General features: G+C 36.6%; 1 protein-coding gene across 1 annotated transcript in view; it reads left to right on the top strand.

Moving 5' to 3' along the window:
* EIF3E (eukaryotic translation initiation factor 3 subunit E) overlaps positions 1-14,514 on the top strand; it is a 41,621-nt gene that overhangs the window by 2,336 nt on the left and 24,771 nt on the right. Inside the window, exons 2-6 of the mRNA XM_006753901.2 lie at positions 2,325-2,439; positions 3,872-3,989; positions 8,193-8,235; positions 9,288-9,392; positions 14,129-14,254. Coding sequence (XP_006753964.2) covers positions 2,325-2,439; positions 3,872-3,989; positions 8,193-8,235; positions 9,288-9,392; positions 14,129-14,254 — 507 coding nt within the window. The remainder of the gene's footprint in view (positions 1-2,324; positions 2,440-3,871; positions 3,990-8,192; positions 8,236-9,287; positions 9,393-14,128; positions 14,255-14,514) is intronic.

Here is a 14,514-nt window from a genome sequence, read left to right as displayed (position 1 = left end):
CCCCCCCCCCCCCCCCCGTTAACCCTCACCCGTGAATATTAGAGAAAGTGCAAGGGAGGGGGAAGAGACACAGAGAAATAGCCATATGAGAGAGACACATCGATTGGTTGCTTCCCACAGGTCCTATAAGGTCCGTACCTACCCTTGACTGTAATTGAACCCAGGACCTTTCAGTGTGAGGCCAATGCTCTAACCACTTAGACGCACCAGCTAAGACAGGTTTTGATTTTCTATAAATGGAATTAAGCATTCACCCTCTCATACTGCTTTGTGTGACTTCTTTTCATTCAACATTGTGAAGGTCATCCAAGTTTTAGGATAGCAGTAGTTTGTTGATTTTTCAGTGCTGAATGTAAGTCCTTTTATGTGTGGACTAGAGGCCTGGTGCACGAATTTTGTGCACAGGTAGGATCCCTAGGCCTGACTGGTGATCAGGGTCAATCGGGAGTCTTCAGGCTGCTGACCGGGACCTTCCTTCATTCCGTGCCACCCCCTGGTGGTCAGTGCACGTCATAGTGGGTGATCGAAACCCCGCCCCCCAGGGGACACTTTGCATATTAGCCTTTTATAGGTAGAGATAGGTAGATCATAGTTTATTCAGTCTAACATTGATAGACTTGGCTGTTACAAATAGTGTTGCTGTGATCATTATTGGAAATGCTGTTTCTCTTGGGAACCTAGGAGCAGAATTGCTGGGTCAAAATATATGTTTAACTTTAGGAGATAAAAATAGCTTTCCAAAGTGGTTGTACACCTGCCATCAGAATAAATGTTTGTGACTCTACATCAGGGGTAGGGAATCTTTTTTCTGCCACGGCCCATTTGGATATTTATAACATCATTCGAGGGCCATACAAAATTATGAACTTAAAAATAAGCCTGCTATATTTGGTCAAACGTTTAAATAACACCCCTAATGCCTTGGCAGGGCCAGACCAAATGATTACTCGGGCCTTATATGGCTCATGGGCCAGACTGTCCGCACCCCTGCTCTACATCTATACCAAGACTGGTGTCAAGTGTTTCAGTTTTTAGTGTGGTTTTAGTTTGCATTTCCTTTTATGATTAAGTTTAGAACCTTTATAATGCCTTTTGGGTATTTGGTTAAGTTTTATTGATACAGGCATATTAATCTTTAAGCCATTTTCAATTGGACCCTCTCTATTTTGTAGGAGTTCTTTTTTAAAAAATACATTTTTATTGATTTCAGAGAGGAAGGGAGAGGGAGAGAGAGAGAGAAACATCAATGATGAGGGAGAACCATTGGACGGCTGCCTCCTGCATGTTCCCTACTGGGGATCAAGCCCGCAACCCGGGATTTGCCCTTGACCAGACTCGAACTTGGAACCCTTCAGTCCGCAGGCTGATGCTCAATCCACTGAGCTAAACCAGCTAGGGCTTTTGTAGGAGTTCTTTATGTGGTTTGTAAGGTTCAGTTTTGATCTCGTGCCTATACCATTTGACCAGTTTCATCTTTTCTTTTCATGGTGGAAAATATGGGAGCCTTCCCGCATCGTCCCTGCCTCCCACCTCCCTTGGCAAAATTAAATTTAGTATAAAAACTTTTTCTTTTGCTGAAGCCTTATGTTGATGACTGTTTAATTAGAAATTTGTTTTTATTACTTTCTCTTCCCCTGAATACTATTGTTGGAATCTCCAAATATTGCTTAATTTTATGTTTATGAGAGTTTGTTTATTTGGTCTCTGTAGTATGGGTTAAATTATATTTCTTGAACTCTCTGCAAAGCAAAAATGGATACGACATGGTTGACTTAGAGAATTGGATGCTAATTAGGTTTCAGTGGTATGGGTGGGGGAGCATTATAAAGGACTATAACTAGTGAAAAAATATGTGTGAATAAAGGAGAGGCTACTTTAAATAGAGATGGGAAAACATCATGTGGTTGTTGAGGTACTAAAATGTTAAATCAATTTAATAGTTAAAGTTCTAATTACCTGAATGTGGAGAAGAGACAACTATATGTGCCTACCTATGGAGTTGGTGTGGTTGTTTATTTAGGCATAGTCTTGTTCTAGAAAGGATAAAAGGTGGTTTATATGGGCACATAAAAAATAAGAGAATTAGAATTAGGTGGGAATGGATCTGTAGTGTTCAGTTGCCTTCATTTTTAAGTTATTAGGTATATAGAATATTATTATGTTTCTGTGAGTTGTCTTCTAAGAGGGTGAATTAATAGTATGTAATATTTTATTTAAGAAATTGTATTTCAGGAAGTATATTTCCAGGTTAACTTATCGTGGTATTAATCATTTTGTTTGGAGGAACTTCAGTGTACTTACTAATAAGTAATTTTCACTTGCAGATTTATAATGAAAAAGAATTATTACAAGGAAAATTGGATCTCCTTAGTGATACCAACATGGTAGACTTTGCTATGGATGTATACAAAAACCTTTATTCTGATGATATTCCTCATGGTAAGTTTTGCCATTAGAACTGAAGCTTGTCTTGTGAACAGAGGATGTGTGAATTAAAGTTTTGTGATTTTATTAAAAGCTTTAGCCAAAAGAGTTCTTTGGATGAAAGGTAATACTAGGTTATAGGTCTTCTAAAGCATATTATTTTCTCACCATAAAAGATGTGAAATTGCTTTAAGACGTGGTCATAAAATACTTTTAGTTTATAGTATTTCGTTCATAGTATCATCAGAGTTGTGGTTATCAATCAGATAGTTACCTTAGAATTACCTGAGACTTTGGCAATTTTTTGGGTTGACTAACTTTTTCAATTAGCATTTTGTGTGCCTTAGGGGTTTATTTTTCATCTGGGTATAGCTATGGTCTTCAAAACTGCAGTCCCGGACCAGCATCATCAGTTCTCCTGGAAGAGCTTGTTAGGAATGCAAATTCTGCAGCCTAATTAGAAACCCTTGGCTGAGGCCCAGTGTCCACATTGGAGAATTACTGGTCTAGTGTTTTTCAAATCCCTGTTTTCTGTGGTAATAGATGTTCCTTAAAAAATGGTGGTCTGTAAGTTTGGAAAATACTGAAATATTCTATATCATTTCTTATATGCATAGAGTATTTTAAAATCTAAGAACTCTTTCAGTGCAGAAACACAATTTACTTTGTTTAAATTGACATTTCTCAAAATTTGATCACAGATCCCCTTCTGTTTTGAGAAACACTGTTCTAGTGTATACTTTGTAATATATAATGCAGAGTTATTACATTAAACATAATCATCTTTTGGCTTATATTACAGTTCCCTGCAATAACATTCACTCTTTAAATTTTAGTTTGTGGTGAAAAGTTCTTATTGAAACTTTAAAATATGCTAGCAGGATAGGTTATATGTGAATTTTCTCTGACTTCATGATGCAGTGAAAAGAAACTATAGAATTGGGTTTGAGAGATTACAGAACTAGTATATTTATAGCAAAAAGAGATATTACTGACTGGATTTAAATCCCATTAAACTTAGCTGAAAACGTAATAATATGTAAACTCCTCTGAACCTCTGTTCAGAACTCTGGAATAATATACTCACCTGAGAGAATTTAATGAGAACAAACATAAAAACACTGGGAATGAAGTCTCTGAATGTAGAATTTGATCATTTTTCCTTTGACACCCCTCCCCTTTTCCCTTCCCTCTCCCAGGCTGTATCAGCATATTCCCCAGTTTCTCTTGAGTAAAATGAGGATCCCTTCTTCCGATATGTGCCTTATCATTGCTAGAAAGAAGAAATTTGATCTGGGGAAGTTATTGAGTTGGTGGTATTGGCATATGAATCTATTAGTGTAAATACATATATGCACAATATAGTAAAATGAAAAATTTCCAGAGACATCCTCCTGGGGAGCAGTTACAGTTTAACATTATAGTACTCCTTTGCTTTTTTAATTAGCTTTGCGAGAGAAAAGAACCACAGTTGTTGCACAACTAAAACAGCTTCAGGCAGAAACAGAACCAATTGTGAAGATGTTTGAAGATCCAGAAACTACAAGGCAAATGCAGTCAACCAGGTAACCTCTCCTTAAGTGGAATTATAAAAATTCTCTTTCCTGGATTAATACAAATGCTAATTTGAACTTTGATTGATTCCTTTATATATTGGTTTTCATTTATCCTTATTGTATAGGGACCAGAAAGTCTTAATGTTAATATTAAATTCTTTTTAGAACTTCTTTACCACCTACCTAAATCTGATTATGTTGCATCAGTTCTGTCTCCTTGGCAATGTCTGTAGACATTTTTGGTTTTCACAACAGGAGGAGTGAATTGGCACCTAGCAAGCAGCGGCCAAGGATGCTGCTAAACATTCATTGGACAATATTCTATCCTCCAAAAAAGAATTATCCAACCCAAAATGTCAGTGGTACTGACGTTGAGAAACACTGTGCCTAGGCAGTACCTGGAGCACATGGGTTGTTAGCTGTAAGGAAAACCTGAGCTCACTTTATCAGTTTGCTACATTCTCCCATATCCTTCCAACCTGATACGCAGCCCAAGGAGGGTAGTGTAGAGCTGATAAGGGTATTTTATTCCTAACTTCTCCTTAGCTAGAAAAACTTATTGTTTTGTTTCCAAGAAAACGTTTTGCCTTATTCTGACTTAATATCACTAATTGAAGCCCTTTAGATTATTTAAAATGTTTGAAAATAAAATCTATTAAATTGAATATTGCCTTTGTGGTAAATCTTAGCTACCAGTATATTCCCTTGAGAAATTGCAGATTTTGCCATGTTGTACCTTTAGTTCTTATGATATATTATCAAGTCAAATTTTAGAGAGGTTGGCTCTGAATTTTCACTTGTGATTTGGGAAAGTATTACTAGATATCTTTTAGAAAAGCAGCAAATACTACACTATTGCTATCCCGTATTATAATGTACTAGAGGCCCTGTGTACGAATTTGTGCACAGGTGGGGTCCAGCCAGCCTGCCCCAATGGGGGCCAATCAGGCTGGGCCAGCCAGGGGGCGGGGACGTGGGAACTGCCCCCGCCCTCACCCCCCATAGGGTGGGGGGGCCAATCGGGCAGGACTGGCCAGGGGAGGGACCATGGGCAGTTGGCCAGCTGGGCGGTTGCCAGGCCAGCCCCACCCCCTGGTTGAACTCCTGGTTTAGGGGACAATTTGAATATTAGCCTTTTATTATGTAGGACTAGAGGCTCAGCGCACGATTAAATCGTGCGTGGTTAGGATCCCTAGGCCTAGCTGCAATCAGGGTCATGTCCGCCGCCCAGCGTCACTCCTCTGCCTCTGTGACCCCTGCCCCATGAACCTCCATGCTCACAGCCCCTGCCCTGCCTCCAACACCCCGCGACGCTCCTCGGCCTCAGCCACCACTGCAACGCTCCTTCACCGCACCGCCCTGCGATGCTCCTCTGCCTCAGCTACCCTGGGAGGCTCCATGCCCACAGTCTCCCACACCGTGAGGCTCCTCAGCCTCCGCAGCCCCACCCCGCCATGCCATGAGAGCCGGACCGGTCCTTTGGTCATTTGGGCCCACGGCTCTCTCCTGCCACCGCACTGCAGGCAGTTGGGGGCCCACAGCTCCCACTCCCTCAGCTCCCTAGCCTGCTGTTTGGTAGTCTGTATGGTCATGACAGCACCTGGCTTTTTATATATATTAGGATTTTACTATACCACACCATATTTTACTACATACATATATGTACACACAGGTGTACCTATACACATACACAGAGATAGCTATATTTTATAAAGTTATCTATACTAATTAAAGGGTAATATGCAAATTGGTCATGACACCCTTGCAGTCACAACCGGATATGCTGATTAGTCATGACCAGTATGCAAATTGACCATCACACAATAAGAGGGATATGCTAATTAGTAACTTAGTATGCAAACAGACCATCGCTCCAACACACGAGATGGCCGCCCCCATGTGGTCAAAGATGGCCTGCAGGGGAGGGCAGTTAGGGGTGACCAGGCTGGCAGGGGAGGGCAATTGGGGGCGATCGGGCCAGCAGGGGAACAATTAGGTGTCTATCAGGCTGGCAGGCAGAAGCGGTTAGGAGCAATCAGGCAGGCGAGCGGTTGGGAGCAAGTGTGTAATATGCTAATTAGACAGGATAGCCAAACGACCTTCCAGACATCATTCCAGGCATCCTTACAGATGAAACTGTGGTGGCTGAGGCAGAGGCAGTTAGGGGCAATCAGGCAGGCAGTTGAGCAGTTGGGGCAGAGTGGTTAGGGGAAATCAGGAAGGCCAGATTTTGAGAGGGTGCAAGCAGGGCTGAAGCCCCTCCCCCTTCCCCCAGTGCACAAATTTCGTGCACCACGCCTCTAGTCATATATAATATGTATTTATATATAGCTGTATGTGTGTACATATACATATGTAATACTTAACTACTTATGTATGCTTATGAGTAATTGTAGATCTTCAAGTCACATGTAAGTAACCACAAAGGGACAGCTGAAATAATCCAGAAATTAGGGTACAACAGGAAAATTAGGATTTAAATTGCAAATTTAGTCAAGTCATGTAAACACTTGGATGTAATGGGATTTAGGATATGAATAAGTTGAATATGGATTTGTTTACTAAATATTAGAAAGAGGACTCCCGGTAGCTTAATACACACTAAATTGGAGATAAGTGAAAGGATGGAATTGTGTGTTAAAAACTTGTAACCCAGTTAAACATGTAAAACTATTTAATCTTTTTATGTTGAAATTTCATGTACATTTCATATTCTGTATTTTAAAATACCCATGTTAATTTTAGTGATAACATACCCACCCCTCATTAAATGACTCTTCAAGTAAAAGTATGCTCTTGAAAGACATGCCACAGCTTACATGCTGGGAGGAGCATTAAAAAATGTTTTTATATTTGAAAATGTCTAGAAGGTAGGCAATGGTACCCATCTATCACTTGTTCCTTGGAGTCTTTGTCACCATTATACCATCTTGCCAACATATCAAATTATGCAAAGCTAAAAAAATAAAAAGTTGAATTGGGTTAACACTTTGATATATATAATAATTACATAGGGTGTGTAGCATTCGTGTCCTATAAGTTAGGCATGATTTATTAATCTTGTAAATTTGCTAAATTACAGTCCTTATGAAAAATACTAACAAATTGGGAGGGGGACAAATTTTTATATAGGATTAATTCCTACTAGTATGTACAGTCCACATATTCCAGTCTTTGTTCTTTAAGAATGTATTCTCTATTTAAAATGTATACCCAAGATAGCAAATATAGAAACTCCTCGACATACGATGGGGTTGTGTCCTGGTAAACCCATGGAAAGTTGAAAATATCATAATTTAAAAATGCATTTAATACACTTAACCTTTCCAACATAACATATAGCCACACATATGTTGATTAAAGTCAGAATGCTTTCATTAGCCTACAATGGGGAAAAATTATCTAATACAGTGAATACACTGTAGAGCAGGGGTGGGCAAACTTTTTGACTCGAGGGCCACAGTGGGTTCTTAAACTGGACCAGAGGGCCAGAACAAAAGAATGGATGGAGTGTTTGTGTGAACTAATATAAATTCAAAGTAAACATCATTACATAAAAGGGGACAGTCTTTTTTTTTTTTTTTAGTTTTATTCATTTCAAATGGGCCAGCCGTGGGCCGTAGTTTGCCCACGCCTGCTGTAGAGTGTCAATTGTTTATTCTCATGATCGCAAGGCTGACTAGGAGCTGTGACTTAACTGCTGCTCCCCACCGTTATGAGATAGTTATCACACTATATATTGCTAGCCCATGAAAAGATCAAAATTGAAAGTATGTATCATTTTTGCACCATTGCAAAGTTGAAAATTCGTAAGTCAAACCATCTTACGTCTGGGACCATATGTATCATTTTCAGTAAGTTATCACCTAAGTTGACCATTGGGCCTCACTATAAAAATAGTCAGAATGTTCTGGTTTTATTACCTAAAAACACTTCTACAGGGCATTACCATGGATGTGGTATGACAGAACACATGGTTTCCAGTTAGGACTAAAAAATCTGAAATGAATTTTAAAACTTGCAATTCTTGAGTTTATATTTCTTCAAAACATTTACTGTTCTGTTTATTTTATTCTGGAAGTCTTATTTTACTTCCGGTGTTTGGGTATTAAGGTATTTAAAGTGGCTTTATGTGGATAATAAATTAAAAGTTGGATGTGCTTATTTTTTGTGGACTATAAAATACAGTAATTTTTGTTTTTTATTATTAAGGGATGGTCGGATGCTGTTTGACTACTTGGCGGACAAGCATGGTGTAAGTAGTGTCTTGAAAACTTTTAAAGTTGTCACGTTATAAGGGTAATTAAAGAATAGTGCTGTATAGATGGGTTCCTTGTTCGACAAGAATATACTTTCCAGATCCATTGATTAAGTGTAATATCTGGTATGTTTTTGAAACTAGATTTTAAAAATTGGTAATGATAGAAAAATAATATACTTACCTTTATGTAACAGAAGGTCTCAAAACTTTGGATTTACTTTTTAAGACTAATCAGATGATAATGTTTTATGTTTCTGATGGATTAACCAATAAGTAAAGACAGAACTATATTTGAATGGGAAATGCCTTGAGTAATAAAATTAAGTAATACTTTGGCTGCCTTTTGGAATAAAGTAGATCATAACATTATCAAGGCCTTCATAAATCCCCAAATTCACAAGTAAAGAAATAATACAGACTTTCTAGCCATCTCCCAATCTCTTTTCCCCTGTGTTAACTCAAAGCATAAGGCATTGCATACTAGTACTATCACTTCTGTAACTTGCATTCAGGTGTTCTCTCTCATTTAACAATTATTGTAACAAGGCATGCTGACACTGTGCAGAATACTTTTCCTGGTTTTCACGTAGAATGTTTAGTGGATTTATTAATGGTCAAGTTTAGAGCCCTTCTCTTATATTTCTTCACTTTTTCTTGCATCAACTCTAAAAGTTGGCAAATTTTGGGGCCAAAATTAAATTTTGATCACAGAGAATAGTTTACTGTACATATTATTTGTACTGAATCACAAAACCTTACATATATCTGATGGTTATCTAAGCTCAATCACTAGCTAAGACACACACATCAAACCTTCAGCAGCAATTCAAGTTTGTATCAATTGTAACACAGTAGGTACATTACAGTTCATAATTCTTTGATGCCAGAAATATGAATGTTAAATTTACCAATTCTTAAATTTATGTTTTGAGGGCATTTTTTTTTTATGACAACTTTTAGAATACTTTCAAAGAATTGACTTCTGCGGCATTTAAAGGAGTAAATTTTTTTTAAAATAGAGTTTCAGCTTTTTTTTGTTTTTTTAGTTTAGGCAAGAATATTTAGATACACTCTACAGATATGCAAAATTCCAATATGAATGTGGGAATTACTCTGGAGCAGCAGAATATCTTTACTTCTTTAGAGTATTGGTAAGTAATTTTTTTCTTTGTCCTCTCTCTTATAGGATTCCCTTGGAGTCTCAAAATAATGTCTATAGATTTGGGGGTTTTTTTGTTTGTTTTGTTTTGTTTTTTGTAAGAGAACATCTACTTGGTAAATCACAGAGGTAGAAGAAGTAATTCCTAGAAGAAATGGGCTTAGGAAACAAGTTATGGAGGTAAAGGAAGGGCCCTTGGAGGTTGGGAATGAGGAAACTCATGGTAATATGCCTGATGAGGGTGGAGGGGGAAGGAAAAGGGAAAGGCATCGGCATGCTCACAGCTTCATTTTTTAAAAGTACCTTTCTCTAAATAAATAGAGATTTTTTAGTTTTTTTTCCAAGATTGGTTTGGAATATTTTTCTCTTGCTCCTATTTGTAAGCAAATTCTTAATTTGTAGGTTAGCTCTGGTTAGCTTGCAAGTGCATTGAAGGTAATCAGTGATGCTAAACTTGTAGTGACTTATCAGAAAATTCCATCAGTTTTACTTTGAATATTATGAAGGATTTAGGAGAGCAAAAGTTGATTACTTTGGAAATGTAAACAGCTTAAACCAGGATTGTAAAATCAGAAGGCTGATATGATTACAGGAACATGAAAAGAGCTGGTTATTCATATCATTTGTTAATGCTGGGAGTGAATTTTGAGAATGAAGATTTAGTATCATGTTAGAGTTCTAGCACAGTAAATTTATTGTTGCTGGTCAGTGAGTGAATGTGCCATTTTGCTAAGACATGGAAACTTAAGGTAACTGCTGGAAATCCAGATATGGAAACTCTTCTAGCATATCCACCCTTGAAAGCAGGTTAGTATGAAGAGCCAACTGTAATGACATGGACTTGAGCCAAAGCAGTATGCATGAACCTTTTGGGGATTAAAGAACGTGCTGCGCTGCTACAAAAAGCTTTTATCCTAACATATATCCATATTCTAGTTTTAATGGCATTATTAGATTTATGTAGTATGGTTTTATAATTAAGTTTGAAATTTTCTACAAGTGATAGGTAAATATTTACAGGTTTGGGGAGTTTTTATGTTTACTCTGTTTAAATATTAAGATCCAAGTTAGTTTTCAACCTTAAAAATTTCTGGGTTACTTTTAAACTTTTACATTGCCTAACAAATCTTGTGTTGGAACTCAAATGACATGTGGTTAAGTAACTGAATACCATGATCTGAACACAAAATTAATATTTTACATTAAGAGCAATCAACATTGGGTAATGCTTAGAAATTATGGACAATTAATTTTTAAATTGCCACAAAACATTTGAGGTAGATGGGAGTTAGTCATCTCCTGTTGGCTAACAAAGCTAAGTTTTAATAAAATAGAAATTATTTTACTTCTCTTTTTCTTTTGATTGAGATAGGCAGTACTATAAAAATCTGCATTTGTTTGAAATTTTGTTACAAGCAAAGATAAAAATCATGTTTTGGATTTGGGATGAATGCTAATTTAGTTATTTAAATTTTTTTTTCAATAGCCTTATTTCATTTCTGAATTCTTTCCTGGTGATTGGTTATTCTTTTGAATCTATGGTTAGGGAAACATAAGCTATGAAAGAACCATTGTAACTATGATCTGAGATTAGAATTTGACTCTCCGAGTGACCTATTGTAGGTCAGTGTTGTATAAATTAAAGCTGTGTGACCCTAGAATCCACCTTTATTTTAAAAAGACTTGGCTTTTAGAATACATCAGGAATGTTTAGATGAACCCTATTTGGAGGTGAAACTTCTTTGATTTGTGTGCTAAGAAATGCATTAATTTGAAATGATACGGTGGAAGCATTGTTGATAGAAGTTTTTTAACATTTCTATTTTAGAAGTTATCAATGCTGTATTTTAATTATTTTTTTTTAAATCTGCCCTCCCTGAGACCTTTGGTCTGGTTCCAAATTATAACCCCTCTCCTCATTTAGTAGTTATTTGAAATAAATGTAATTTTAACATACAAGGACTGTTACCATCTTTTTATGGTTTTTTTTTCCCCCACTCAAATTTAGAATTTATCTACTGTTAAGTACATGCCATTTGATTTAAAGGTACCTTTCCTTGACTTAAGAAGCTTGAGTTATGATGACTTTTGGAAGCTTTAGAACAGTGGTTCTCTACCTTCCTAATGCCGCGACCCTTTAATACAGTTCCTCATGTTGTGGTGACCCCCAATTTCATTGTTACAAATTGAACATAATTAAAGCATAGTGATTAATCACAAAAACAATATGTAATTATGTTTTCCGATGGTCTTAGATGACCCCTGTGAAAGGGCGTTCAACCCCCAAAGGGGTCGCAACCCACAGATTGAGAACTGCTACTTTAGCATATTGACCGAAATTTTGGATCTTATTTACCCAATTTGATAATATCAGTATAAAAGATGTCTATTTCATACTGACTTTCAGATACACAGTTTGATAGATTTTCTGAAATTGGAATGTATCTTGAATTGGTTGTGGTTTGTGTTAGCAAACATAAAATAGTATTTCCTTAAAGATGATGGCATCTTAGATTTGATGTAATATTTTGTTTTTGTTTTTTTGTTTAATCTTCACCTGGCGATATTTTTTCAATGATTTTTAGAGAGAGTGGAAGGGAGGGAAAAGGAGAGAGAGAAACATCGATTGGTTGCCTCCACTACACACCCCGACCAGGGCCAGGGATCAAACCTGCAACCGAGATAAATGCCCTTGACTGGGAATCGAACCCTCAACCCTTCAGTCCACAGTCTGACATTCTAACCGCGGAGCAAACCGTCCTGGGCTGATGTAATAGTTTAATACTCAGATTTCTTTCTAAGGATCAAACATTTTGCCCTGACCGGTTTGGCTCAGTGGATAGAGCATTGCCCTGCAAACTGAAAGGATCAAACATTTTATCCTTTATGACTTGAACAATGGTTTTATGGACTTTTATAAATCAATTTTTAAATTCCAATGAGTTTTGACAAATGTATATACCCATGCAAGTACCACTAAATCAAGATAAAGAATATCTCTCTTACCCCCAAAAAGACCCTTGTGCCTCTTTGTAGTCATACCTTATCCTGGTTTATCCATTGATCTGCCTTTCATTCGTAGATTAGTTATGCCTGCTCTAGAATTTCACCTAAGTGGGATGAAATATGTAAGTTTGTGCCTGGCTTATTTTGATGAGCAAGATTTTGAGATTCGCTTGTATTGTTGTGTATATCAGAAGTTTGGTTCTTTTATTGCTGAGTAGTAGTCCATTTTATGAGTATACTATAATTTTCTTATATATTCAGCTGTTGATGAACATTTGGATCATTTTGTTTTTGTCTATTACAAATAAAGTTGTCCTGGATATTCAGTGGTTTCATAGATATATGTCCAAATTTAATATACAGGGTTAGTCTGTTATTTGCATGTTCTTAGAGTTTGCTAAATGTTATTGACTACATTTGAGTTATTACTGCCATCAAAGGAAGGATCTCAGTATATACAGAGTCTGAATTAGATATTACTGTGATCCTCATAATGTAGACAAATATAGTACTCTGATATCATTTCTAGTTTCATCATTGGATACCATTTCCTGAGTTTTTATATCAAATGATGTTGTAATCTCTTTACATGTATTATATCATTTAGATTGTACAGCACCTGAAGTGTGTTCTGTTACTATCCCCATTTTGTAGATGAGGAAGCTAAAGTTAAGACGGTTCAGCTCTTTATACTAAGTGATAGAGCCAGAATTATTGGTGACTGGATTTCCAGTCCTGCCCATGCAATTTTATGTAACATATACTTATAATATATACTAAAAATCTGTTATGATTATAATCATACTACCATGTAAATGCTTTAATGAAAAATTAAATTCCAAATTTTAATTTTAGGGTTATATTCTTTGTGCAATACCCTCACTTGCTTCTGCTGCTTTAGCACATCTGATCAGTTCAGAGTCTTTCTATCCAATTATCTTGCTCTGAGTGTCCTCCTGTACTCGTTTTTGTCATTTAGCACAGTCTGTATAGGTGTTTGGGTTTATGACCCTCTTCTAACAGTGGCAAGAAAAAGTAAGGTGGCCCTCAGTCCACTTTTGTAGGTTAAGACTAGAGTATAAAATTCATAGCTTCCATGATTCGAAGTTTAAATTTTGGATGAACTATACTGTCCTTACATCAGTTCCCCGTCTTTAAAATGTGGATAAAACATTATTATTTACCTCTTAGGATTTTTGTTAGAATTATATGAGAAAACAAACTTTTATTGCTCAATACATATTCCTTTGATAATAATTGTCATTAACCAGTAGACCTTTGTTTCTCTCCATAACCCCTTCCATTTGTGTCATAATCTGGAAAAATTTTTTGTTCTGGAAATAATTCCTCTAAATTATAAATCAGACCCCACATCTTCACTCCACTGATTTTAGCAACAAATTGCCTCTGAATCTAATGGTTTCCAAAGTTTTAGGTGCCTAAAATTTTATTAGTTGTATATACATTATCTGAAATGGATTACACAAAAACACTGGTGCTATATCCTAGTTTTGTTACTCTTTATTTTCTGATCTAGGCTGAATATTAAAGACCTGAGGTTTTTTTATTTTAGTATAATTAAGTTAAATGAAAGTGGTTTGAATCGGTGTGATCTAGTAAAGACTTAGATGACTGGAATTTTGGGGTAGAGAGCCACTCATATTTTAGTAGACTAGATGGATTTAGGGTATAGAATATAATTAATTATGATCTCTCAAATAGGTTCCAGCAACGGATAGAAATGCTTTGAGTTCACTTTGGGGAAAACTGGCCTCTGAAATCTTAATGCAGAATTGGGATGCAGCCATGGAAGACCTTACACGGTTAAAAGAGACCATAGATAATAACGTGAGTTCAACACTTTTAGATTATTTTCTGGAATTTCTATGTGTCCTTCATACTTTTTGTGTACTTAAAAAAAAGAAGAAGAAGAAGACAAACTAAACTAAAATGTTTAGATTAGCTTCTGTTGGCCAGACATAAAAATCACAGTGGTTTGACTAGTTTCATTGAATCTCCTTGAAAGAAGCTGTCGCTTTTGGCTCTTAGAGAAAAGAACTCAGTTTTCATTTTTGTTAACAACTGTACCTTTTTTATCTGTATCAGTG

The sequence above is a fragment of the Myotis davidii genome, unplaced genomic scaffold (genome assembly GCF_000327345.1).
Source record: "Myotis davidii unplaced genomic scaffold, ASM32734v1 scaffold1012, whole genome shotgun sequence".
Classification (NCBI taxonomy): Eukaryota; Metazoa; Chordata; class Mammalia; order Chiroptera; family Vespertilionidae; genus Myotis; species Myotis davidii.
The sequence above is the reverse complement of the archived record's forward strand: the minus strand, read 5'-3'. Positions and strand labels throughout refer to the sequence as shown.